General features: G+C 38.5%; 1 protein-coding gene across 1 annotated transcript in view; it reads left to right on the top strand.

Annotated features, from left to right (window-relative positions):
• The window catches only part of LOC108676290 (dynein beta chain, ciliary-like), a 90,112-nt gene that overhangs the window by 60,017 nt on the left and 3,164 nt on the right, over positions 1-26,931 (top strand). Inside the window, exons 61-88 of the mRNA XM_047881981.1 lie at positions 3,252-3,367; positions 4,686-4,809; positions 5,844-6,077; positions 6,482-6,586; positions 7,849-8,004; positions 8,611-8,739; positions 9,735-9,888; positions 10,234-10,376; positions 10,752-10,921; positions 11,685-11,823; positions 12,716-12,880; positions 13,258-13,451; positions 14,009-14,213; positions 14,979-15,143; positions 15,748-15,888; positions 17,209-17,379; positions 17,732-17,880; positions 18,203-18,370; positions 19,055-19,187; positions 20,281-20,424; positions 20,918-21,055; positions 21,451-21,676; positions 21,875-22,050; positions 22,461-22,703; positions 23,359-23,541; positions 24,143-24,316; positions 24,824-24,972; positions 25,313-25,442. Of these exons, the coding sequence (XP_047737937.1) occupies positions 3,252-3,367; positions 4,686-4,809; positions 5,844-6,077; positions 6,482-6,586; positions 7,849-8,004; positions 8,611-8,739; positions 9,735-9,888; positions 10,234-10,376; positions 10,752-10,921; positions 11,685-11,823; positions 12,716-12,880; positions 13,258-13,451; positions 14,009-14,213; positions 14,979-15,143; positions 15,748-15,888; positions 17,209-17,379; positions 17,732-17,880; positions 18,203-18,370; positions 19,055-19,187; positions 20,281-20,424; positions 20,918-21,055; positions 21,451-21,676; positions 21,875-22,050; positions 22,461-22,703; positions 23,359-23,541; positions 24,143-24,316; positions 24,824-24,972; positions 25,313-25,442 (4,524 nt within the window). The remainder of the gene's footprint in view (positions 1-3,251; positions 3,368-4,685; positions 4,810-5,843; positions 6,078-6,481; positions 6,587-7,848; positions 8,005-8,610; positions 8,740-9,734; positions 9,889-10,233; positions 10,377-10,751; positions 10,922-11,684; positions 11,824-12,715; positions 12,881-13,257; positions 13,452-14,008; positions 14,214-14,978; positions 15,144-15,747; positions 15,889-17,208; positions 17,380-17,731; positions 17,881-18,202; positions 18,371-19,054; positions 19,188-20,280; positions 20,425-20,917; positions 21,056-21,450; positions 21,677-21,874; positions 22,051-22,460; positions 22,704-23,358; positions 23,542-24,142; positions 24,317-24,823; positions 24,973-25,312; positions 25,443-26,931) is intronic.

Genomic DNA, 26,931 nt, shown 5'->3' on the forward strand with positions numbered 1-26,931 from the left:
TCTGTACAAAGACCATTTCACGTCACGGCATTATACTCCGCTATCTAAAATCCCTTCTCACTTAAAGATGGCAAATCCATTCCAATTGAGTTTTATTGGGCGACAACGATCAATTCAGTTTCAGAAATATTTACCTTAAATCATTAGTTCCTGTTTTCAAATAAAAATTTTAATTTCCTGATATTATATCTACTAAAATTTGTTCAAAATTTCATATATATATTTTTTGCATTTTCAAACGATGTCGCTATTTCACTGAAACATTCGCCATTCGCCCAGCAAATTGAACGTGACGGTTGAAGACCTCGTTTGAGAGGACATGTGTAACATTGTATTCAAGACTTCATTCATGTTCAAGACTACATGAATAAAGCATTCATTTGTCATTTTGCGATATCATGCCATATTCACTGAGCATTGTTATCAATTCCAACAATTATGTCCTCAATTTTCACTAGTTTAAAGGTAAATAGTGATCTTCTTAACTGTATCCAACCCTACCAATCAACTCCAAATGCTTACAAACATAACTTGTATAACATCATTCATGTTGAAAAGTGTAATCGTTATAACGAAACACATCTCCATAGAAGCTTTCATTTTTTATCGTGTTTACTGTCAGTATTTTTAGGATCAGTTAATTGGGAAACATTTTGACTGGCATTTCTCACAGATGTTTCTAAATTTTAAACTAGCGAGTTATTTAAAACAGCAGTTAATAATGTTTAGGAACATTTTGCTCATATGTTAATTTTAGACTGAAAAATATTAGTGAATAATCACATTCGCAATGAATTGATGATCATCAGTCGTCTAACTGATAGCTCATATTTCAAATTAGTTTATCATTGCATTAAATAGCAAAATAATTTCTCTTGCACTCTCAAATGCCGTATTCCGTGTTCAAATTTTGTATTATTATTATCATCATATATGTTAATCTCTTTTCCAATAGTATTGCAATTGTCAATTTACTGTGTCTTTTCTATTTGTTTGTATTCATTAAAACCGGTCTTTTATGTCATTTATTGTGTTTAAGACATTTTCAATCCATCTACTGAACTCTTATTTAGCAGTGCATTGATCATGCAGATAAATGAAACTGTTCCACTTTCCCTACAAATATTTTGATGATTTCAAATATTTTTTTTTGTTCAAGTTGTTTTAAGTTTTAATGTTTGCTTTCATCGCTTCAGTTAAGTTATCAAATAAAAATCAATGCACATCACAAAATTTTATTCACAATGATTGCTCACACTCTTCTTGCGTCTCAAGTTTTATTGTTTCCATTGCTCATTCATTACATTTCATTGTACGTCATTACCGACAACCAATCACTGAAAGCCCTCAGTCGCTCTTAAGAATTATAGTGCAATCGAAGACGGCTATTACTGGATCCCGCAGATTTGTTGGTTTTCACGGTAAACTCAACTTTATCACACTTTCAAAGAACCTGTGGTATTGTCAACAATGAGTGCATGAGCAAAAGAAGCAATAACCAAGATTTGGGCATTTGTGTACACATTCTAACACATCTCATTCCTGCAGCGCGAGTACAAGGATGTGTGGCTGGTAGGTGGCATCCTAGCTACCCTTGTACTAGATCTCTGCTACGTCGCCTCTCATTAAAAATGACGCATTTTTACATGGTAGTGCCATTTTTGCCGCCATCACAAGCAGTTGCGTACGTTGAATGTAGATGATACAGTAGAGGTGTGTTGCTGCGTCGACGCACCTAAACCATCACTAAATATTTTTTTTAAGCTCTGGCAAAAAGATTTTTGCAATTTTTTGCGCCAGAAAGCTTGAAGAAATGTTAATTTCCAGTGGCTTGTCAGTAACCACTGATTTCAAACATCTTCTGATTTCACACGGTATTTTCTGCGATTTTTCATAAGGATGCTAGTGTAATACGTTTTTATTTTATATGAATAGAGCATTTAAAGAGGTAATTTAGTGTATGTGAATGCGTAGTGATCATAATTATATTAAGGCTGATTTTTAGAGAAGATCTAATGGAGGCTTTCTTTGACGTCTTTGCTGATCAGTAGATATGAAGTTGGCTTCCACATCTCCCATGCAACGCTTTCTTCTTAAACAATTAAGCTAAAAGGCTCCGTCCATTGGTCTTGTGAAATAGACTAACATAAACTATTACTTAATCTATGCTTCTCATCTTGGTAACATTAACAAATAATTAATCATCATGAAATTTTATTAATAGTAGTAATTCAAACATTCTTCTACATGTATAATCGACGACGTCATTTGTTTGCTTTTCTATTGATGCCAAATGATCTATGGCTTGAATAATTATTTCTAGTTTCAGGAGTTTTTTCTTCGTTATAAATGACTCGGCAAATATACGGATTTTTTCTCCTCATCAGGCTGCTGCTACAGCCTTGCTTTACATTTCATATGAAAACTCCGATATCGTGTTCAGATTTTTTTAAACTTGCGGCTTGTATATTTGTCAGCTATGTACTAAATTCAATCTATAATTTAAGTAATTTTTTGATGAGGATAGCTTAGGTGAACACCACTTTTTTATTTTAATTTAGATTTTACGTCATAGGATTTCAAGAAGAATCGGGGAGTATTAATCACGATTTTTGTTCGCTTTTTTTATGTAAAGAACATTCTAGTGCATTAGACTTGGGCTTTAGACCGCATATGAGAAAATGTGTTCGTTCTTGAATGCAAGAATTCGTCTACAATTGGATTTCTATGTCTTTGCAGCATTCTTCAATTTTTAATTCAGTAAAATTCTTTTAAATTTGGACTCAAAACTTTTGAGCACCGCAGATAGGAAATTTGGTGGCACCACAATGCTAATAGAAAAATTAAATGCGGATTGCACACCAGACAAAAATTTTCGCTCATGAATTTTGATGACTGTTTTCAATCTTATGATTCATTCGTATTCTTGATTGCGATTCAGATTCTGCTCATGACAAGGCGTATGCAGGGATGAGAAATTTGATATAAGCTGTTCGCAATTATTCTTTACTTTGTTGTATGTTTAATAAGTAAATAGAATATTATTTGTTCGCAAATGGTCGATTTAGAGACACATGGTTTAATTACCGGGATAAATCCAAACAAGTCTTTCAAATTTCTCATCGTCCGAATCATTGTCAGGTATTTAATGCTTTATGAATTTATTTATCTTAAAAGGCAATATATAAATGCGTATAGAATAATGTATCATTTTCAGTTTAATTTGCCACATTACGTGGTTGTCTTCGCAGGTCAAGAGTTCAGGGACGCCGGACAACAGAGAGAACTGCTGGAGGTTCTTCATCGACCGCGTGAGGAGGAACCTGAAGGTGGTGCTCTGCTTCTCACCGGTTGGTTCCACCCTCAGGTCAGTTATAAATCATAACGATAGAATATAAACATATTAATATATTAATATAATATAATTATTATATAATATGATAAAATATAATATTATTAATGAATAATTATCTTGACACTTTGTAAGGTATCCTCAGGTCATTTGAAATCATAACGATAAAATAATAATGTAATAATTATATTATATAATATATTATTATTAATGAATAATTATCTTGACACTTTGTAAGGTATCCTCAGGTCATTTGAAATCATAACGATAAAATAATAATGTAATAATTATATTATATAATATATTATTATTAATGAATAATTATCTTGACTTTGTAAGGTATCCTCAGGTCATTTGAAATCATAACGACAAAATGTTTCGTAATCATAATTATCATCACTTCATAAGGCGTCATCAAGCCATTTATATTTCAAAACAATAAAATATAACGTCAGGATAATTACCATGACTTTATAAGGTGTAAAAAAATGAATTATTTATCTGTCTTTAATTACGCACAGAAATAGTTATTTGATTATCTTAAATGCATTCTAGTGCGTAAAAGTACTCATTTCTATATTCATGATAATATCTGTATTTTAGTATAAGCACGTGAGTATTTGAGATTGGTTCTCGCTTTCGTAAAGTCTTTAAGGCTCTGATTCATCTAGTTATAGTTAATAAAACTTTTGCTGTTAGAAGAATTATTTCGATTAAACTTACTAAAAAAACTAAAAAACTTACTTAAAACTTTTGAGCATCGCTGCGAAAAAATTTAGTGGCACCACAATGCTGATAGAAAAGTGACATGTGGGTTGCAAACAAAACGAGTTTCGCTCACGAATATTCATGTTTTTTTTTTTGTTTGTATATTAATCACGAATTAATATACAAACAAAAAATGATCATATCATTAAATTTTAACGAGTACCGGCAACGACCAAAACATTGTAATGAGTTACTGTGATTTTATAAATTATAGCATGCACGTTGTATAACTTATGAAAATTGCTGGTGAACTTATAGGGCATTTTCCTTGTGTTAGTATTTAGCATACTAAGCATATGTGAATAAATAATAATACAAGTCGAAGACAGATTCATAATATTGAGCACACTAAATATATATAAAAAAAATTCGATTTTATTATAGATTGACGACAGGTTCACGTATGTAATACAATAATAATGAGAGAATACGTATTTGCAACTAATGGGTAACTGGTAGTAATGGATAACCGGTTATAATGGATGACAGGTTATATGGATAACAGGTTATCATCATTTAGTAAAGTAAGTATATGGAAATAATGTTAATTATAAATGGGTGACAGGGTGCGTGCTCGTCAATTCCCAGCCCTGATCAACTGCACGACCATCGACTGGTTCCATGAGTGGCCGCACGACGCGCTCGTGTCGGTGTCTCGGCGCTTCCTCTCCGAGATAAACGAGCTGCCGGTGTGTTAGTTATATGTATTATATTGTTATTATGTTATATTATATTATATTATATTATATTATATTTTATTATATTATATTATATTATATTATATTATATTATATTATATTTTATTATATTATATTATATTACAATATATTATATTATATTTTCTATAGAAGAGCTCCCGACATATCCGTTATATGCAGGTTATGCGGCGCTGTTCAAAAATGAATGGCGGACTCGAATATTTAATTAATCCATGCAACAAACCATCGTTGTGAATATTTCAATAATGACGGCTGTCAATCGAACAATCATTATTTCACATTAGACGACTTTTTTAGTTCGCCTAGTGAGAAATGTTAAGAACATTATTCGTGTCAAATGAAAAATAGTAATTGAACAGCCAATATCTCTAATTAAATCATTGCAAAATTATCTTCACTTAAACACATTCATACGGTTTATTCTATTGAAGGCCATGTCATGTGAAAGAACTCGCGAATAGACTGATATCATTCAACTTCTGGTGATATCAACGGTAGATTTCACATGATTTCTTAAACTTTTACGTGCAAATTTCAGCACACTCGCAGAATCGCAATGCTCGCAACAAAGGCCTTCATGTGAAACTTGGTCAGACAAAATATTGTCGGTTTATTATTATTCTTGCTTCCAATGACTCCTCAATTTTCGGAACATTATATTTTTTTTGTTTTGATATCGTAAGTTTTATTCACAGATTTTCTAGCACCTTTTTTGCTTAGTGAAGAGCGTTTGAAAAACTTGATGTAATATGACCGTACCGTCTCAAGATAAGAAAAGCAAGGTATATGTGTTGAATTAAATTTTTAAATTCTATTTTGAGTTAACGATGTTACAATTTTCCTAATTCGATTATTTCTTGCATTGGCTGATGTTACATTTCTACAGTTACGGGTTCCAAATGCTAGTTGTTAGAATAGTTCAACGTCTGATTGAAATATTTCGAAAAATATTTAGTCTAATTCTATTTTTATCATACATTTCGGTGCAACTTACAATTCGGCAGTCTGCCCTCCACGAGTCGACAGCCCAGTTCATGGCTCACGCCCATAGCACTGTAAACGACCTCAGTAAAGTATACCTGAGCAACGACCGCCGCTATAACTACACGACGCCCAAGAGCTTCTTGATGCTCATAGACCTCTACTCCAGGCTGCTCTCCACCAAGCATACGGAACTGCAGGCTAAGATTGAGAGGCTCCAGAACGGTCTCGAGAAACTCAAAACAACTTCAAGCCAGGTGAGGTGTCTGCAATTTGTGATTAGTTAATTTCTTAGCATCTTGCCAATCTTGAATTGCTCAATTTTATGAGACACTTATTATATAAACGATAAGTCAACATGTTGTATATAATATCGGAATAAACTATATGCTTGCAATGTAAATTGTAAGATTTTTAAGCTTTGGTTTTAAGTATTTTGGTCACAAACATGAAACCTATAATTGTAACTGAGGACAGTTTATCGCTCGTGAATTTTCAAATTCATGCGTAAATTGGACTTTTTTCAATATTTCAGCAAATCTCGCGATTACAAATGAAAAGTGAAAGAAACAAATTGCTCGCAAAGTCTACGTTTTAAAAGATAACAAGGTTGAATTTTCTAGTGAAATGCAATAAATTTTGTTATTTTCTTTCGGCCCAGGTTGACGCTCTTAAGGCAAAGCTCGCGGCCCAGGAAGTTGAGCTTCAGAAGAAGAACGACGAGGCTGATAAACTCATCCGCATCGTCGAGGCCGAGACTGCCAAGGTTTGTATATAGAAATCTTCTATTCACACAAATATTATACATATAGTACACATGACTTCCTTCAATGCTTTGCTGGGGTGCAAACTTTAGCTTTAGTTAACCTGTATATACTTATATGAATGTATTTATCATTCAGTGCATAAACAAAGTACATAAACATATCAGGAGCATAAACAAAATTTATTTAGAGGCATTGGTTTCATCGGCATAAATCGAATAAAAAATAAAATAATAGCATCAACACAGAGTAGTAACATAATTGAATAACTACCTACAAACAACATTTGTTAGCTACTTGTACAACTCTGACTGGTGTGAGAGTTACTGAAATCTTGGGAAGATTGTCCCTAGACTGATATAATTGTTGTCTGTTGTCTTTAGGTTTTGTCGTGAATTCATTTTGCTGGAGCTTTATGTTTGCCATGTTAAGAGATGCAACAATAATGTAATTGTGAATCAAGTAATGTCTTCATTTTACATTTCGTGTTTTTATGCAACTAAATCCACTTATACTCTTCCAACCGCACAGAAGATCCGGAGTAAAATGAGTATGACTGGGAGCGTGTGTACGTGGAATGCCATAAAATTTTAGATGCAATCGCGAGTTTATTCTTAAGAGAAGCGTGACCACAACATGAATATTTTATTATATCGTCATATGTCTAGAAATTGAACTGCTAAAATAATGAACTTTTATAGCTAGTTATTCATTAAACTTGGTGATGATAAACGTAAATTTCAAATTGTAGTTAATAATAGTTAAAAACACTAATGGACTTCATTCGCGATCTCTTCTCACGTCCGAAGAAAATAGGTAAACAGAAGTTCAACTATAAATTTTTTGGCCCGCATGAAGAACAGGTACGATCGGTGGAGTTATATTTCCAGGTTTATATCATCAGTTATATTGCCAGGTTTATATCATCAGTTATATTGCCAGGTTTATATCATCAGTTATATTGCCAGGTTTATATCATCAGTTATATTCCCAGGTTTATAAAATCAGTTGTATTGTCAGGTTTATATCATCAGTTATATTGCCAGGTTTATATCATCAGTTATATTCCCAGGCTTATATCATCAGTTATATTCCCAGGCTTATTTCATCAGTTATATTGCCAGGTTTATATCGTCAGTTATATTGCGCCAGGTTTATATCATCAGTTATATTGCGGCATGTATATATTATCAGTTATATTGCGGCATGTATATATCATCAGTTATATTTCGGCAGTTTTATATCATCAGTTATATTGCTGCAGGTCTCGAAGGAGAACGAGACCGCTAACGAGGAGAAGCGTCGCGTGGCGCTCATCGAGGTGGAGGTGGGCAGACGACGCGTCGAGTGCGAAGAGGATCTAGTGAAGGCGGAGCCTGCGCTCACCGCTGCGGTTGAGGCTCTCAACACCCTCAACAAAGTCAGTTGTTGTTAGTTATAATAACCACTAGGAAACTTTAGACGAGTTATTTTATTTAGTGAAATACCGGAGAATTCACAAGAAGTTCAGTAGGAAACTTTAGACGAGTTATTTTATTTAGTGATATACCGGAGAATTCACCTAAAGTTTTGTTCGACGTTCTTGCTGTGAGCTACGAGAAAGTTAAAAAATGTCCGTCCTCAAATTGGATTTTTAGCAACATTTTCTTTACCAATTGAATCTAATATTTTATGACGACAATCTGTCGATAAATATTTCAATATTGCAATGTTTGAGGTAAAACACTCGGGTTTTCAGATGAGCAAACTTTGCTTCAGTACCAAACGTAAAAAACGACTTTGTTGATCTCCAAATGTTACGGTCCACATTTACTAACTATATGTTTACGATTAATCTGATAACCTGGACCAAGTCAACTCTATTTAGTAAGAATATTTGGTATTTAAACAATAAATGCAGGGCCAAAGTGTCAATTGTAATTGTTTGTAAATTTGACAAATTTTTTAAATATTCTTTTTATCGTCAGACAAATAAATTGACAAATCAATCGTAATTGTTTGTCAATTGTAATGTTTTCTTGACAAGGCTAACCTGACTGAGCTGAAGTCATTCGGGTCCCCTCCCTCTGGAGTGCCCAGCGTCATCGGGGCGGTGATGGTCCTACTCGCCCCCAACGGCAAGATCCCGAAGGACAGGTCGTGGAAAACTGGCAAGGTGGGCCACGGTACCGGCAAGGTGGGTCACGGTACCGGCAAGGTGAGTCACGGTACCGGCAAGGTGAGTCACGGTACCGGCAAGGTGAGTCACGGTACCGGTAAGGTGAGTCACGGTACCGGTAAGGTGAGTCACGGTACCGGCAAGGTGAGTCACGGTATTGGCAAGGTGGGTCACGGCATCGGCAAGGTGGGTCACGGTATCGGCAAGGTGGGTCACGGTACCGGCAAGGTGGGTCACGGTACCGGCAAGGTGGGTCACGGTACTGGCAAGGTGGGTCACGGTATCGGCAAGGTGGGTCACGGTATCGGCAAAGTGGGTCACGGTACCGGCAAGGTGGGTCACGGTACTGGCAAGGTGGGTCACGGTATCGGCAAGGTGGGTCACGGTATCGGCAAGGAGGGTCACGGTACCGGCAAGGTGAGTCACGGTGCCGGCAAGGTGGGTCACGGTACCGGCAAGGTGGGTCACGGCACCGGCAAGGTGGGTCACGGTACCGGCAAGGTGAGTCACGGTACCGGTATGGTGAGCCACGGTACCGGCAAGGTGGGTCACGGTACTGGCAAGGTGGGTCACGGTACCGGTAAGGTGAGTCACGGTACTGGCAAGGTGAGTCACGGTACCGGCAAGGTGATTTGCATGCCATATTAATTTGATGATTTTGAAACCACACTGCCACACTGATATATTTTTTATTAATGCGAATAATACTTTTGACTTCAGCGGAATTAATTAAAGTATAAACTGCGCTCATGCGTTACTCATAAAACTCAATTATCTCAATGACGCGCAGTTAATATAGAATGAAGAGGTTCTTCCTATCAAAGGACACTAATTTATTAGTTAAGAGCCTGGAAATGAATCACGATTTTTCTCGCTCTAGCGTATTCTAAAATGTAAATATAACTGGGACGTAACCAAAATCCAATAAGCTTCATTAGAGACTTAAGAGCTTTGCACTGAAACCAATGTTGTCTTTCACACTCCTTCGGCAGATGATGATGGCTAAAGTTGACCAATTTTTGGAACAGCTCATCAACTACAACAAAGAAGACATACATCCTGAAATTATAAAAGCAATTCAGCCCTATCTTGTTGACCCTGAATTCAATCCTGACTTCATCCGCACTAAGTCTATTGCGGCCGCAGGTAGGATTCACAAAAATCCACGAGTTCATCTCACATAAATGAATGTTTTGAAAAAGTCTGAATTCTATTTCGTTTTTATTTCAAACATTTTTGATTTATTTTTTTTCCTTCATATATAACAGCTACGGCTAATTTACCTGCCATACCCGATAAAATTTATTGAAGGAGTTAATCTTAATATATAAAAAGTGAATGCAATAGTATTACAAAGTATACATGATTTTCAATGTATCATTGATAGTTCCATGGAAATTCTCAAATAAAAATAACTTTTTCCATATGCGAGCAGCATTTTTCCCTGTTATTCCTCAAGATCAGCGGAACAATCATGACATTTTACCGCAGGACTCTGCTCGTGGGTCATCAACATCATCAGATTCTACGAAGTGTACTGCGATGTCGAGCCCAAGAGACGCGCTCTTGAAGAAGCCAACGCGGAGCTCTCCGCTGCTCAGTCTCGTCTTGCTGCCATCACCTCCAAAATTAAGGTCTCGTGTACGAAGATATTGAAGAAAATTTTCTTATAAGCACACTCAGAGAAACGATTGAGGATTTTTCCAAATATCTATCTACTTTTTATCAAAGTGTAGGTGGTCCACTTCAAGTTTTGGCCCGGCTAAAGAGCTTATCAGGACCAAAATAAAGTCCTGATAATACAATAATACCAAATAATAATAGTACACCAAAATATCGATGTACTTTTTATCCGAGTGTGGGTCGTACTCTTCCAGTTTTGGCCCGGAAAATAGCTTATTAGGGATGCTTTCGCTCTGTGCTCGTGCTGTGGGTAAGAAAGTTTATCATTATCTGGACAATATGACACACTAATTTACCTGAGTTCCTGCTATCCTGTATTATTGCAGGACCTGGAAGAGGAGCTGGCGCGGCTACAGGCGGAGTTCTCGAAGGCGACGGCGGAGAAGCAGCGCTGCCAGGAGGAGGCCGACGCCACGACGCGCACCATCACGCTGGCCAACCGCCTCGTGGGCGGCCTGGCCTCTGAAAAAGTCCGATGGGGCGAAGCTGTCGCCCAGTAAGTCCGTTGTGTTGCTAATAACATTTTATCCGCTCTTACAACTTAAAATTTGTAGTGCAGTAGTCTATTGTGTTGCTAGTAACTCTGCATCCGCTCTTGCAACTTGAAGATTCTCAGCATGGATAGTTTGTCGTGCAGTAAGTCATTGTGTTGCTAATAACTCTAAGTCATTGTGTTGCTTATAACGTTAAAAGTAATATATTTTCAAAGACTTAGCTCCGCGAAAAAAAGTTCATATGTTTTCTACTCACCGGAGAACTGGATCCTTTGCTCCAGAACTCTTTTGAGAACGTTGCTCCAGAACTTTACTCCTTTGCTCCAGAACTCTTCATTGTGTGCGTCGATTCCTGGCCGGCGAAAAGAATGAATAGGAAGCCTATGTAGCCTTTTTAAATAAAACTTGAAAAAATTATTAGCACTGTTTTAAATAATCGAAAGTAAGAGAGAGAATCTAGCTAAAATTAATGACAAAAGTACCAAGTTTCTTTTAATTCACTTAAATTTAATCTACATTAAATAGAAATAATTTTCTCGTGACAGTATATTACTGGGAGTTTTTAATAGATCATTCAGTGAAGAAAAATATATAAATGCTTCTATACTTCATTCAACCTTTGTTTCTGCTTGCATTTAATGATTATGGTGTTGAGGCTGTCTAAGAAGCCATTCAGTCAGATAAACATTAAAATTTACACGCCCGTATGTATTTCTCCATTGACTGAGGATAAATAAACATTAAAATTCTTGCATTTGTTGATAGACTTCGGAACCGCGAGCACACGTTGCCCGGGGATGTGCTGGTGGCGGCAACATTCACGTCGTACGTTGGCTGTTTCACCAAGCATTACCGTCACGACCTTCTGCACAAACACTGGCTGCCTTTCCTGCTCAAAAACCATGTCAGTCACCTCAAGTTTGTTGGTAATTCTGCATATATTTTTTCAATTTCGAAAAATATATTTTTAAAATATTTTGAAGTTGTAAATTGAAATGTTTCTTGATTTGATCTACGTTATAATTTTTACTTATGCAGTACTACGCTTTCCTGGGAGCAGGATATACATAAGCTATCGGGAAATTTATCCATTGTCCCCCTTGGTGAATTTTTCTTTATATTTTGCTAGATTTTAAGTAATTGTCATTGACGAACTTCCCCATCTGATATCACATTATTTTCTTTGGATTCATAAACACATTGGCCATCAGGTACTTGCCATATTGAAATTGCCGTGTATTTTTTAAGCCCAATAATTTATAGCGAAATCGCTGGGGTTAACAATCATTTTAGGTACTTCTTCTTTTCAATAAACTGAGTTGGATAACAGTACATCTGTAAAATTCATCCGACAGGAAATTCCCTCGATAATTAATCCTTTATTTATTCGTTTATTTGGATGGGGCGTTAATACCCGAATGCTCCTCAGATATTTCAATGATAATAATTTAAATTAACTTATTTAAATGAAATTCATGCACCCCATGCACAATTCCTTAATCTAAAAAAATTATGATACCTTAAATTTCTAGAGAATTTCGTTTGTTATCATTTTTATTTTATCCACTGAATTATGGAAATCTGCTTTGTATATATACTTCTTCTACCATTGTCTTAAAATGTTTAAAGTAGTATTATGCTCGATATAAATCTACTCGAACCGATTTTCATCAGGATAAGGATAGGTACTCAAATTCAATGCTAACGATGATAATTTTGAATGTATGAATGTTTAATTATTAAGTCGAATTAGTTTTTTTGTTTTTAAACCTTACATCCTACGTATATGCGTCCAGCCTGAAGTTGCCATCACACCAAATGTGGACCCGATGAGTTTGCTGGCCGATGACGTCACTATTGCGGGTTGGCACAACGAGGGGTTGCCCTCTGACAGAATGAGCACCGAAAACGCGGTCATCCTTACCAACTCCGACCGCTGGCCTCTTCTAATCGATCCCCAGGTACTGAATCTATTTAACTCCTAGAGGTTCTTTCCTTTTTGTTCTAAGATTTTTATGTTTTTGGAAACATAGACGTTTAAGGTAGTTTCTTCTACGGTACTCACAGCATGCTTGCTATTTGACTTTGATGTTTAAGCGTCCGTGCGGACATTGAATACATGTAAAAAGTATTGTAGTGCGTAAGTATTGTATATATAAATATGTGGGTATTTTGCAATGCCATAAAATTGATGCACCAATGCTTCTTTATCGACTTTCTCATCATGTTTCGTCTATGTCGTGTTATATAGATTGGGAAATCTGCAAGCATACAAATTATTACAATTCTCAGTAATGTACAAGGATTTATAACCTGCCACTGAATGTTTGGTCTGCAGCTGCAAGGAGTGAAATGGATCAAGGCGCGGTACGGCAGCTCGCTGGTTGTGCTCAGGCTTGACCAGCGCGACTGCTTGGAGACTCTGGAGGCAGCCATCACTGATGGCCGCACGGTCCTGCTGGAGAACCTTCCGGAGTCCCTCGACCCTGTGCTGGATCCTCTCATTGGCAGGAACCTCATCAAGAAGGGCAAGTAAGTTCCTCTTTAAGTAAATTCTTCTGCTTTGCAACTTTTGAAGATGACCCAAAGGTCATGAGCTCAAAATTGTCTAGACAGCAGTTATGGAAACAAGTTCTACGCACTTGCAAATGAGGCTAATTTTTCAAGCCCAGCAATTAACACTTATTTTCCGATTCTGAGGCACATTTCTGACCTCAGAATCGGTGGATAGGCTTAATCATTAATGCAGAAAAGTGTCTAAACAATTTCAAGAGACGATAAATGGGCGCCTGCTATTGCTAAAATTCTATGTGAAAATTGTTTAAATTTATTATTTGCTTTTTATTGGTAGAAGCTAATACACTTTTTTATCACATTTCTTTGGTTCTTCACTGGACTCAAGCTATGCGCACGTCGACGAACGTTTTTTATGTCACAGCGAATGATTTTTTGCAGCTAACAATTTCTTTTGCCAACGTGATACTGTTTTGTCTGCAGCTGTAATTTTTTCATCTTCCTCGAATTAAATCAGGTTAACTTTTTTCCACGAACTCAATACTCAGAAGTCATAACTCTGCTTTTGTGGTCAGAGCTCTCAAAATCGGGGACCGCGAAATAGAGTACAACTCGAGCTTCAGGCTCATCCTGCAGACAAAGCTAGCGAACCCTCACTACAAGCCTGAGCTGCAGGCACAGTGTTCCCTCATCAACTTCACCGTCACCAGAGACGGGCTGGAAGATCAGCTGCTAGCCGAGGTGGTCAAGTCTGAGAGACCTGACCTCGAGGAGACCAAGGTTATAATCAAACTTTTTTATGTTTTTAGCGCATTTTCTCATTTATGGAGAAAATGCACTATTGTGCTCGCCATGTCCGTCCGTCCGGCCGTCCGTCCGTCCGTCCGTCTGTCCGTCCGTCCGTGACTTCACGTTTTCGTCGACGAGAAAATGCGCGCTCTGTCACTCACTGCAGTGAGTACTGAGTTATATTGTTTCTCACTTTAATCAGAATTGCAACCAAAATTTCTTTATATGGCAAAACACTATAAAATTATAATTACATTTTCTATGATTTTTCAGAGTGTATATTTATGTAATGCAGCAAGCATAAATAAATTATTTATCATTATTTCATGACCGAAAGTAGATAAATGATGCAACGCACAGCCCGCTTTTCTCAATTCTAATGGTACGATACTGAATAGATTTGTATGATTAACTCGAGTACGGATGGATTTTTGAATATGACGATACTCTAGCTTAATGTGAAAATGAATTTGTGCTATATCGACATTTGCAACAACCTAGCATATTCTAATGTTGCTTAGTTCATTCTAATTTTGCTTAGTTCGGTCTAATTTTGCTTAGTTCATTCTAATGTTGCTTAATTCAGGGAAACCCTAGGAACCAAGGCTTTATAGCTCATTTCATTCAGTATAATTTTCAATCGATGAATGGGTTGACGTTGAACTAATTGACTCCGTATATTTTATTTACGGCAGTATTTATATTTTTAAGATTCATCATTTCATACCTAACCGCAATTTGTTCTTCCTCACACAGTATCAACTGACAAAGCAGCAAAATGACTTCAAGATTCAACTGAAGAATTTAGAGGATGATTTGTTGAGTCGCTTGTCATCGGCTGGTGGCAACTTCCTGGGCGACACAGCGCTGGTGGAGAACCTCGAGCACACCAAGGCAACCGCCAAGGAAATACAGGAGAAGGTAATGAACATTTGATGGCTCCGCTAATATTACTAAGAATTAACTTGGCATCAAGGTCTCCGTTAACATTACTATGAATTAAGTGAGTATCAAGGTCTAATGAAATATATTATTGACATAACTTTGCATAACTTTAATTAACTAACAAAAAACTATAATGATATCGTCAGATCACACATTGTGTTAGATGAAATTCAGGCCGGTACGTCAGTTCGCAATAGTTTTATGATGGCGAACATTTCGATCGTCGCAGGTTAGCAAGCACGTTTAAAATACATTAAATTAGTTAATATTTAAGATATCGCTGTAATCATTAAGACGAGTGGAATTAATACAAATTTAATGTGAAAAAATAAATATGCGAGTCTTCGCAGTCCCGATTTCCGAAACATTTTCAATGACGATGTAGTGAATTTGCTTGGCATGTTATTTGCTTTTAAATTTTCGATGAACTACAATGTAGTAGAACTGAATAATACCGCAGATAACCGATATAAAATAATGTATACCGCAGGTAACCGATATAAAATAATATATACCGCAGGTAACCGATATAAAATAATATATACCGCAGGTAACCGATATAAAATAATATATACCGCAGGTAACCGAGGCTCTGGATACCAGCCGTCGTATCGACGAAGCTCGTGAGCTCTACCGCCCTGCCGCCGCCCGCGCCTCGCTGCTCTACTTCATCCTCAATGATCTACACAAGATCAACCCTATCTACCAGTTCTCGCTAAAGGTTACCTAATACAATGCTCTACCTACCAGTTCTCGCTAAAGGTTACCTAATACAATGCATAATCTCAGGTGTTTTTCTACTAGTCCAGACTTGAGGAATTTGTTTTGCAACTCACCTATATCGTTTCAGTTGTGACCAAACAACTTTGGATCATTTGTGACCAAACCATTTTGGGCCAGCCATCAGTTGGCCGCTGATGGTTGTTATATGTGTCCATATGGCCCGACCTAATCATTCATCTCATGAAATGCGTGTAATCGATTATATCTTCCACATTATTCCTACCATTCACTTCATTAATAATCAACTACAATAATCCACTCCAATTTCCAGTTCTTGCTGTATGTTTTTCTATGCTTCAGTTTAAATTGAGAAATTTCGATCAGAATTTTTATCAGCTTTACTTAAGTTACCCACTTTATTGGTTTGGGATTGATGAATTTATTTGCAAGTTACTTATTCAAAAGTCCGATACCTCGTGTGGTCCAGCGCTTGAAATTACCGAACCATCTACCAAGTTAAACTGCCTTTTTACAACACTTCTCTTTAACTACACTTCTTGTTTGTCTGTCTGTCTGTCTGTCTGTCTGTCTGTCTGTCTGTCTGTCTGTCTGTCTGTCTGTCTGTCTGTCTGTCTGTCTGTCTGTCTGTCACCGCAGTCCTGTGTACAACCCCGCAGTCCTGTGTACAACACCGCAGTCCTGTGTACAACCGTGCAGTCCTGTATACAACCCCGCAGTCCTGTGTACAACCGTGCAGTCCTGTATACAACCCCGCAGCCCTGTGTACAACCCCGTAGTCCTGTATACAACCCACCAGTCCTGTGTACAACCCCGCAGTCCTGTGTACAACCCTGCAGTCCTGTATACAACCCCGCAGTCCTGTGTAAAACCCTGCAGTCCTGTGTACAACCCCCCAGTCTTGTGTACAACCCTGCAGTTCTGTGTACAACCCCTCAGTCCTGTATACTACCCCCGAAGTCAAATTCTTCTTCCTTTTTATGTTAAATTAACTGCTTTTCACTTCTTAATTGTGAAAGATGCTCTGCATTTTAACCTTGAATAATCCTGCTGGATTTGTTTTAAATTAATACCTTTATTTCGGGTAGGCGTTCCGCGGTAATTTCACGACATAATTTTAGAATAATCTCTACATTTTAACCTAGAATTATCTCGCTTGATTTGTTTTAAATTAATATCTGTAATGGTGGCAGGCGTTCCGCGGCCTCTTCCACAAGAATTAATACCTTTTAATTAATTAATTAAGAATTAATACCACAAGAATTAATACCACAAGAATTAATATCTGTAATGGTGGCAGGCGTTCCGCGGTGTGTTCCACAAGGCGATGGCGCGCAGCCCTGCCAGCGACGACGTAAAAGTTCGCGTCGCGGCGCTCATCGCGAACATGACGCACAGCGTCTTCCTCTATACCAGCAGGGGGCTGTTCGAACAGGACAAGCTCATCTTCGCCACGCAGATGACGTTCCAGGTGAATATGACACGCATGTTGACGTTCCAGGTGAATATGACACGCATGTTGACGTTCCAGGTGAATATGACACGCATATTAACGTTCCAGGTGAATATGACACCCATATTGACGTTCCCGCCCGTCCCTCACATGACATTAGATCTCAGTTGAAGTCATTGTCGAGCACTCTTTATTGGGAAAAGATCCCATACCCTCTCCGAAAGATACCATACCCTTTCCGAAAAGATCCTCAATCACAAATGTTTCTAAATTCATAAGAGACTTTTCTTCCCACGGGTTCTTGTTTCTAGCTATCCTATAATTCTCTTACAATTGCATGCGTCATTGCAGTGGTGTCATACTATGGCAGATCTTAGCGATTTCGGGCGAGATAGCGCCGGGAGACTTGGACCTGCTGCTGCGGTTCCCCACAACCCCCAACGTGGTAAGCCCAGTGGACTTCCTTTCACACACCAACTGGGGGGCCATCCGCTCCCTCTCGCAGCTCGACGAGTTCAGGTGAAATAAATATATTCATAAGTTGCTTCTATTAAGTAATTATTGCTTATAAATTTGCAAATAAAGTAAAAAAAAGTCTTTGAACCTTATAATTTCCGTTAAAAATACACACAATCATTGAATTATTCATTTTAGAAGTTAAACTTAGTCTCTCAGTTCAACAAGTCAAATTCTTATAGTCAAAATCTTATTTTCTAAACCCTTAACTAGCAAAAAATTTTTAAATTTAATTCGGGCACGAACTAAATTTGTCGAGAATTCAGAGCAGTACATGAGCTAATTTATGAACATTCATTGCGCTGACGCTGGTTCGGTGGCACAGGAACCTGGACCGCGACATCGAGCAGAACCCGAAGCGCTGGCGCAACTGGTGCGAGAGCGACGCGCCTGAGCGCGTACGTCTGCCTGCGGAATGGAAGACGCGCACAGATCTCCAGCAGATCTGCATCATGCGCGCCCTGCGCCCTGACCGCATGACGCATGCCGTACAGTGAGTGCACAACGCGCGTCATCATGACAGTGCACGTGCCGTGCTGTGGTGCATGACGCATGCCGTGCAGTGAGTGCACAACGCGCGTCATCATGACAGTGCACAGTGCCGTGCTGTGGTGCATGACGCATGCCGTGCAGTGAGTGCACAACGCGCGTCATCATGACAGTGCACGGTGCCGTGCTGTGGTGCATGACGCATGCCGTGCAGTGAGTGCACAACGCACGTCATCATGACAGTGCACGGTGCCGTGCTGTGGTGCATGACGTAGCATCTGTTGCGGCATTGCATGCATAAAAGCTGTGTTAGGTTGATTAAACTGCTGTGAAGATTTCAAATGGTGAATTAAAGCTTGTAAAGTCAACCAAAGTTGTCATCATCGGCTCCAATGAATTTTAGACTGTCGCTTGAAAAAAAATTGTTTCAATCAAATGGTACAGAATTTATCTTATCCCTGTTTCATATAACAGAGGTTGCATTTCCGTTAGCATTTATTTTGTTGATCTTGAATAAATCAAAATATTCCGATCAAAATGTGTTGAAATGAGAAATCATTTCGACAAAGTCATTTTCGTTCAACACGAAATGCAACGCTACTTTAACTTAAGAAACCCGGTTAAAAATATATTATTCGCTGCTTTAATTACATGAAGTAAACCGTATCAATGATGTGAATTTTCACAGGTTATTCATAGAAGAGCACATGGGTAGTCAGTACGTGGACGGCGAGGCCATCGAACTGTCGCAGAGCTACGATGAGTCGGGGCCTGCGACCCCCATCTTCTTCATTCTGTCTCCCGGAGTGGACCCCCTCAAGGTTAGAGAGGGGGACCATCTTCTTCATCCTGTCCCCCGAGGTGGACCCCCTCAAGGTTAGAGAGGGGGACCATCTTCTTCATGTCTGTCTGTGTCTGTCTGTGTCTGTCTGTGTCTGTCTGTGTCTGTCTGTGTCTGTCTGTGTCTGTCTGTCTGTATTATTTATCTATATTATATTATTTATATTATTTATTAGTTATATTATTTTTTTATTTATCTTCTGTCATCCATGCTACACTTTTGCGTTTATTAGTTTATTTATTTCATTACTTCTAAATTTGTGTTTTCGTTTTTTTTTTGCAGAATGGCTCCGAAAGAAGGACTTGAAATGATCATCATTAGTAATCGACAATGGGCTTAAAGAAAACCCACGGTTGATATTCTGGTTTTGTACTTAATGATAGTTTGTTTCAAGCATTATTTTTGTTCATTAATTCAGTTTCGTTAATTCTCCCATTGTTGATACCAACAATTATTTATTTTTATTTAATTTTTTATCAATATTAATTATTGTCTGTCTGTGTCTGTCTGTGTCTGTCTGTCTGTGTCTATCTGTGTCTGTCTGTGTCTGTCTGTGTCTGTCTGTCTGTGTCTGTGTCTGTCTGTCTGTCTGTGTCTGTCTGTCTGTGTCTGTGTCTGTCTGTCTGTCTGTCTGTCTGTCTGTCTGTGTCTGTGTCTGTCTGTCTGTGTCTGTCTTCTCTTATACACATCTAGATGTGTATAAGAGACAGGAGGTGGACCCCCTCAAGGTTAGAGAGGGGACCATCTTCTTCATCCTGTCCCCCCGGGGTGGACCCCCTCAAGGTTAGAGAGGGGACCATCTTCTTCATCCTGTCCCCCGGGGGGGGTGGACCCCCTCAAGGTTAGAGAGGGGGCCAGGTTACTTCTAGGTAAGGTAACATTAAAATTAATTTATTCACTTCTAATCATTTTCTCGTGCGTTCGCAGCAATAATGTTCCAGAATTCTCTAAGAACTTTTCTCTGTTATTATTCTATCCAACGAACGAAGGAATAAATTTAATTTTTATGTCATCTTATTATCTTTCTGTATGTTCAACCTTCCAACAAATTTACAAGTACAACTGATGTGCAGGAGGTGGAGCAGCTGGGCCAGCGTCTGGGCTTCACATGTGACAACAAGAAGCTGCACAACGTGTCCCTGGGGCAGGGCCAGGAGCGCGTCGCTGAGATCGCTCTCAAGACCGCGTCCGCTGAGGGACACTGGGTTATCCTTCAGGTATTACAATAAGATTTTTTTAATTCATTCTATAAGTTATATTTTTATTTCTATAAGTCTGGTATATAAATGAACGTGGGACAAGATTATTCTTGAGGCAAGCTGAATTGAAGTAATCGAAATCCATTCAAGATTCGCAATTTTCTTTGGTTCACACGTATAGTATAGTCTTGGACGAATGATTACTTTGCTAGTCAAGTTTGCTAAATAACTTTGGTAAAATATTGTTAGATAAGTTATTGATTGACTATTTTTGTTGATTGATTAATTGTTGATAAGTTGTTGAAAATTGGTAAAATATTATTAGCGAGCGAAATCAAAGCAATGAAAAAAGCTAGATTACAGATGCAACTTTAAATTCAAAAGTATATTTGAAAATTTGAATGTAGATAGCTTTGCTGTATCATTATACGAGTCACAACTGATACTGGAAGAGCAATGGTTTGCACTAATATGGACATCGCCTAGATAAATTACTTACGATGTGTGGCAGAACATCCACCTGGTGAAGAGTTGGCTGCCGCGGCTGGAGAAGAAGCTTGAGGCGTACGCTGAGACAGCTCACCAGGACTACCGGGTCTTCATGAGCGCTGAACCCGCCAACCGGGCCGAGTCCCACATCCTCCCTCAGGTGACTAGCAGACAATAAAGGCGTCTCAGTTTTTTTATAATCACGGGATTTTTGGAAGTTTTCCGGCAAATTGTATCAACTAATTCCTAACGGAAGTCAACCCATGCCGCGTTCGAACGTTGGAGGTCCACAATCTCTTCTACTTAATGTAGACTCCTCCCATTTAACTTAATTCTCTCGGAATTTTAGTTTCCTTAGAAGTGAAAATTTACCAGAACTGCCTGATGTTGTAACATTTTTCTGTTATAACACTTATTTCGCATCATTTTTGTTATCAGGTAGCTAATGTCAAGCGTCCCTAGTAACTCGGTCTTGATTTCTACCTAAAAGTGCTCGCTCGTCAAAGAAGCACTTTCGTCAAAATAATACTCTATTCTGTCGATTTTTCTTTGCAGGGCATTCTGGAGTCATCAATCAAGATTACGAACGAGCCTCCGCGCGGCATGCAAGCAAACCTTTTGAAGGCTCTTGGAAACTTCTCGCAGGACACGCTGGAAATGTGCTCCCGGGAGACGGAGTTCAAATCTCTTCTATTTTCATTGTGTTATTTCCACGCCTGTGTGGCTGAGAGACGCAAGTTTGGCTCTCAAGGCTGGAACAGACCTTATCCCTTCAACACAGGTAAATTAAATGCTGAAGATCCCTATAATTTTTCTATTTATTCTAGATTCTTGTTTCATATATCACCCACTTTCCGCGAATGAGCTACAACCAACTAACCTCAATAGACAACAGCTAGTTGTCTACAACAACTCCACATATGCGTCATTAAGCAACGCTGCCACATTTTATAGGATAATTATTCTTCGAACCTGACAGGAGACCTGACGATCAGCGTCCACGTCCTCTACAATTATCTAGAGGCCACCAACAAAGTTCCATGGGAGGACCTGAGATATCTTTTCGGGGAGATCATGTACGGTGGACACATCACCGACGACTGGGACCGCCGTCTCTGCATCACCTACCTCGAGGAGTTCATTCGACCCGACCAGGTGCGCTTGCAGTATTTTGCAGTCAACGTGCGGTGAAATAATGAATGAGAAATCTTTTGCAGAAAACCCTGTCTAAATTTGGCATCTTTTTGTGTTTTTAGTTCTTCGATTATGGAGATATCAAAGTTACAACGAAAGAAACTACATCACTCAAGTTCATGTAACAACCTGTTTTTTATTCTTTTTGTTAAAAAAGTGAACAGATTCCTCATATTTTTGTGCCTGGAAAGTATACTTGAATTCCGTTTGTTTAGGCTTTTTCTTGTTCTTAATAGTTCCGCTGATAATTTTTATTTCCTACTAGAAGTAATTGCGTAGCTTTCTGCTAGTCTTGAGTCTGGAAAACTTGAATTGACCTCCAAATAAATAAAAGACATAGACGTTTTCATCCCCTTGTTCTCCAATTCCAGCTCTCGGGCGAACTAATGCTGGCTCCAGGCTTCCCAAGTCCCCCATCCCTGGACCACGCAGGGTACCAGCAGTACGTGATGGCAAGCCTGCCCTCCGAGTCTCCTCACCTCTACGGCCTGCCACCCAACGCTGAGGTTGGCTTCCTCACGAGGACTTCCGAGCACCTCTTCAGGACGGTGTTCGAACTCCAGCCTCGGGATATGGGCGCCTCGGGGGGTGTGGTCATCACCAGGGAAGACAAGGTTAGGTATAGGAAGATGAAGATAAAACGGTTCCAGTCGCCCCTGCGTATCCAAAATGAATTAACTCTGCTTAATTGGAGTTACAGAAAGGAAATTTGTTACCAAATTCAGTGAGGTGCTGTTAATCTTGAAGCGAATCCAGTTTATTTTGAATAGTTTCATCCCGTGTGATTCTCCTCCACTAGATGAAAAAAAGTGGTTACATACTTCGTAACAAAACAGATTTGCGCAGTTTACTCTTTATTCTCTCATACTCCGACTGACTGTCAGCATTTCCTCTTCTTGGAGAATGTTTCTCTATGGGTAGTGGCTGGAACTGAATCGCTATTACTGATTTCAATTCGATCTAACTTTTCATTTCCCTGATTGATTTAATTAATTATTGTGTTTCATTCTTTAAACAAGTAAATTGAAAATTAAGTGTAACCTTATGTTTTACACAATATAAGCCAAGGGTTTGAACTGTCACTGGATGAAATCAGTTGCATATCATTTGCATTGTAATCTGCAATTAGAAGTGGGATTTGCTCATGCTCAACATTTAACGCTCACAACTCTTGCCTTTTTGAATCCACATGACGTTGTTAAGTACTAGTACTTGGAGGTTCATTCTAATAAAATTAATGTATTTTTAAATCATTTTCCTTTTATTCAGGTAAAACAAACCCTGGACGAGATTATTGAGAAGCTGCCTGAGCAATTTAACATGGTTGAGATCACGAGCAAAGTAGAGGAGAGAACCCCGTACGTGGTCGTTGCCTTCCAGGAGTGCGAGAGGATGAATCTCCTCACAAGCACCATCAAAAGTTCACTCAAGAACCTCGACCTCGGCTTCAAAGTGAGCTTTTCCATCAGATACTAAAACAAGTAATTTCACATCTTGCTATTTGTCCTTCCTAACAGCTGTTGAACCAATAAATTAGGCTCCTGGAATTAGGGTAAGCTCATCTCTCGAACTTTATGTAAACTCATTTTCTAAACCATTAGAACAATTAAATGTTAGACCAGTATGCTCTTTTTCTGCTTCACATGTTCCAGTCTGCCAAACCTTTCCATAAATTTCGGCTTCTTCGTGAACTTAATGACATAACAGTTCAAATATACACTATATAACTTCTCGTCCAGTGGAGGAAAAAACATTCTCCTGATAGCCCAAGTTTTTTGCTACTTGAGGTAGAAATATTATGAAAATCCAGTCTTTAATTTCGCAATTTTCACCTTGCTTTTGGTCTACTGTGTTCTGTCATTGTGAGAGTGCAAGCTGTCGGTCATTGCTAAGCCAACCTTGAAGGCAGGTTTTATGTACAAGTTTCCAACTTAAAAATAAAAATGCTCACTGACTAATCAGTTAGCGCGTATTGGTAACCACTTCCGGAAAGAAGATATTAAAGAATATCTAGAATGAGTGCTTACAAAAAAATTATTTGTTGATTTCATAGGGTGAGCTGAAGATGACAGCCGCCATGGAGGAGCTTGTGGAGGCCCTTTTCCTGGACCAAGTCCCCGACGTTTGGGCCAAACGTGCGTACCCTTCGACCCACGGCCTCACTGCCTGGTACGCTGACCTCCTCCTCAGGGCCAAGGAACTCGAGTCCTGGGTCTCAGATTTCACCGTGAGTGTCCCAGTATTCATAGCGTAATTTCAATGATGCACATCATAATGCATGGTCATCAATAACATAGTGCAAAAATTCAATACAATACGGTTGACCTGCGTATTAGTTACCTTATAGTGATCTCAGTAATATCAATTTTTAAACGGTCCATATTATTGCATGAATAAATCATAGATCAAGTCCTTGAGCAATGTAATCACAATTTATAGATAATCTATCACAGAATAAGTCTACACTAGGCCGATGCTAGCAGACGATTGCAACTCAACGCTACCAATAATTTGCAATAAACAATATTACATTAAAAGGAGGTTCCTTGTCGAGAAATAAAAATATCTATGCATTACTAAGTCATATTCTAACAATATATAAAATATAGACAAGAAAACTCGAATCTTTTTGAAGTTGAATCTTTTAAGTCCAGCCAATACTACGTTCTTAAAAAAAATATTTCACAAAGTTCGTGTTCCGTCACACTGTATTAAAAAAAAACATTTTCTCCAGCTGCCGTCGTCGGTGTGGCTCGCAGGCTTCTTCAACCCTCAGTCATTCCTGACTGCTGTGATGCAGAGCACTGCACGGCGCTGTGAATTGCCACTGGACCAGATGTGTCTGCAGTGCGAGGTCACAAACCTCACAAAGGAGCAGTGCACGTGAGTGACGTGTGCTGTGCACATTAAAACTTTTTCATGCACTGCATTCAGTTTCAAATAATTAGTAAATTATAATTTAGTTGCCCTTAATAATATAACGCCTAAGCATATTGAAATGTAATTAAAACGACAGGATATTTAAATGACAGAATCCTCAAAATGTTTATTTCTTCAATTCAGACAAAATAAACCCTCACGAGAACAGCTGCATAGTGGCTGGGGAGACCGGAAGAAATTAATGTTCATGATTTTTCACGCAGGACTGTAATATTCATTAATTTTCTCGCACGGCATTTCTTCGTGATTATTTCCCCTGTAATACTCAATAATGTTCTCGCAGAGCTCCGCGCGAAGGCTCGCACGTACACGGGCTGTACCTGGAAGGGGCGTCATGGGACCTGGCGCAGTCTGTGCTCGTAGACTCCAGACTCAAGGAGCTGCACCCACAGATGCCGGTGCTGCTTATCAAGGTGCCCAGTCTATACAAATTTCTTCTGTGTCTCTAGTTTTAATAATTCTAGTCTAAATGTTTGAACTTTTGGACATAGATAGGTGCTGCTTATCAAGGTCCCAGTCTATACAAGTTTCTTCAGCGTCTCTACTCTTAATAGTTCTAGTCTAAATGTTTGAACTTTTGGACATAGATAGGTGCCCAGTCTGAAAGGTGCCCAGTCTGGACAAGTTTCTTCAGCGTCTCTAGTTTTAATAATTCTAGTCTAAATGTTTTAACTTTTGGACATAGAAAGCAGGTTGCAAAAGCTTTTAGTCTAAAAGCTTGAGATTTTGGCATTGACAGCAGTCAGCAGCTTCAAAGACTTGTTGTTCAAACGCTTAAAATCATGGCCATTAATAGCAGTTTGCAAAAACATGTAGTCTAAAAGCTTGAAACGTTGCCCATTAAAATTAGGTTTTTCATCGAACAACGTTTGTAATCTTAAACTTACTTAATATGAGCTTCTTCATCAAACAACGCCTGCAATCTTGAACATTGCAATCATATTCAAATCAAACAATACTTCAAATCTTGACCAATACAATAAGCTATTTTAGCAAACAATGCTTGACATCTTGGTCAAGAAAAAATCTTTGTCGTCAATCAATGCGTAAAATCTTGACCATTAAAATAAGGCATTTCAGCTAACACCTCATTATGATTCAATTGAATGTTCATTAATCTCACTCCATATCGCATTTCGTATGATCTAAATTTTGATTACCGGTTATTTCTTCGTGATCCTCTTTCTTTGCATACTTTTTTAGTCTTTAATACTGTAATCTTGTGCCCTGAAATCCAATCTGCTGCATAATTACTTGTAATTTAATAGTAAAATGGGCGTAATTATCCAATTTTGCTTGTGATGCACTGAAAATTCTCGCCCCGTTATACGTAGCGGGTAAGACTTTCTTTGAAATTAGAAAAATCTACGTATGAGCGATAATAATTCTATAGATATTGTGAGGCATGGTATGAACTAAGAGCTTCTTCTTTTAACATTCTACCGCCGTATGTCACTCTCCGGGAACATAACTTTCAACTTAAATTATACGTGAACTATTGAGCGTAGCAACCTGAGGACGTTTGTACGCAACAGAGAACATATAAAGTTGTCGTACGTGGCGGCAACCATCAGTGCAAGTCATTTTGCGCTCACTAGCAACGTATCCTTTTTAGAATAGAATAGAATAGAATAGAAGTGTAGGCACTGAAGAAATAGGCCCATGGCCTGTTGCCGATTCTTGAATTTTTCGTGACTTGATTCACAAGGAATCCAGCCTTTGGAACCATAACTGACTGACCAGCCATTGGAACCATCTTTCCATAACTGACGATTGATTGAGATAGCTGCTGGACTCATTGCCTGATCCGTAATTTGCTAGGCATTTTAAGACTGAACATATGCTCCTGCATAGCTTCGTCTGGACTTATTGCCTGGTCCGTAATTTGCTAGGCATTTTAAG

This window comes from Hyalella azteca, unplaced genomic scaffold (genome assembly GCF_000764305.2).
Source record: "Hyalella azteca isolate HAZT.00-mixed unplaced genomic scaffold, Hazt_2.0.2 contig9352, whole genome shotgun sequence".
Lineage (NCBI taxonomy): Eukaryota > Metazoa > Arthropoda > Malacostraca > Amphipoda > Hyalellidae > Hyalella > Hyalella azteca.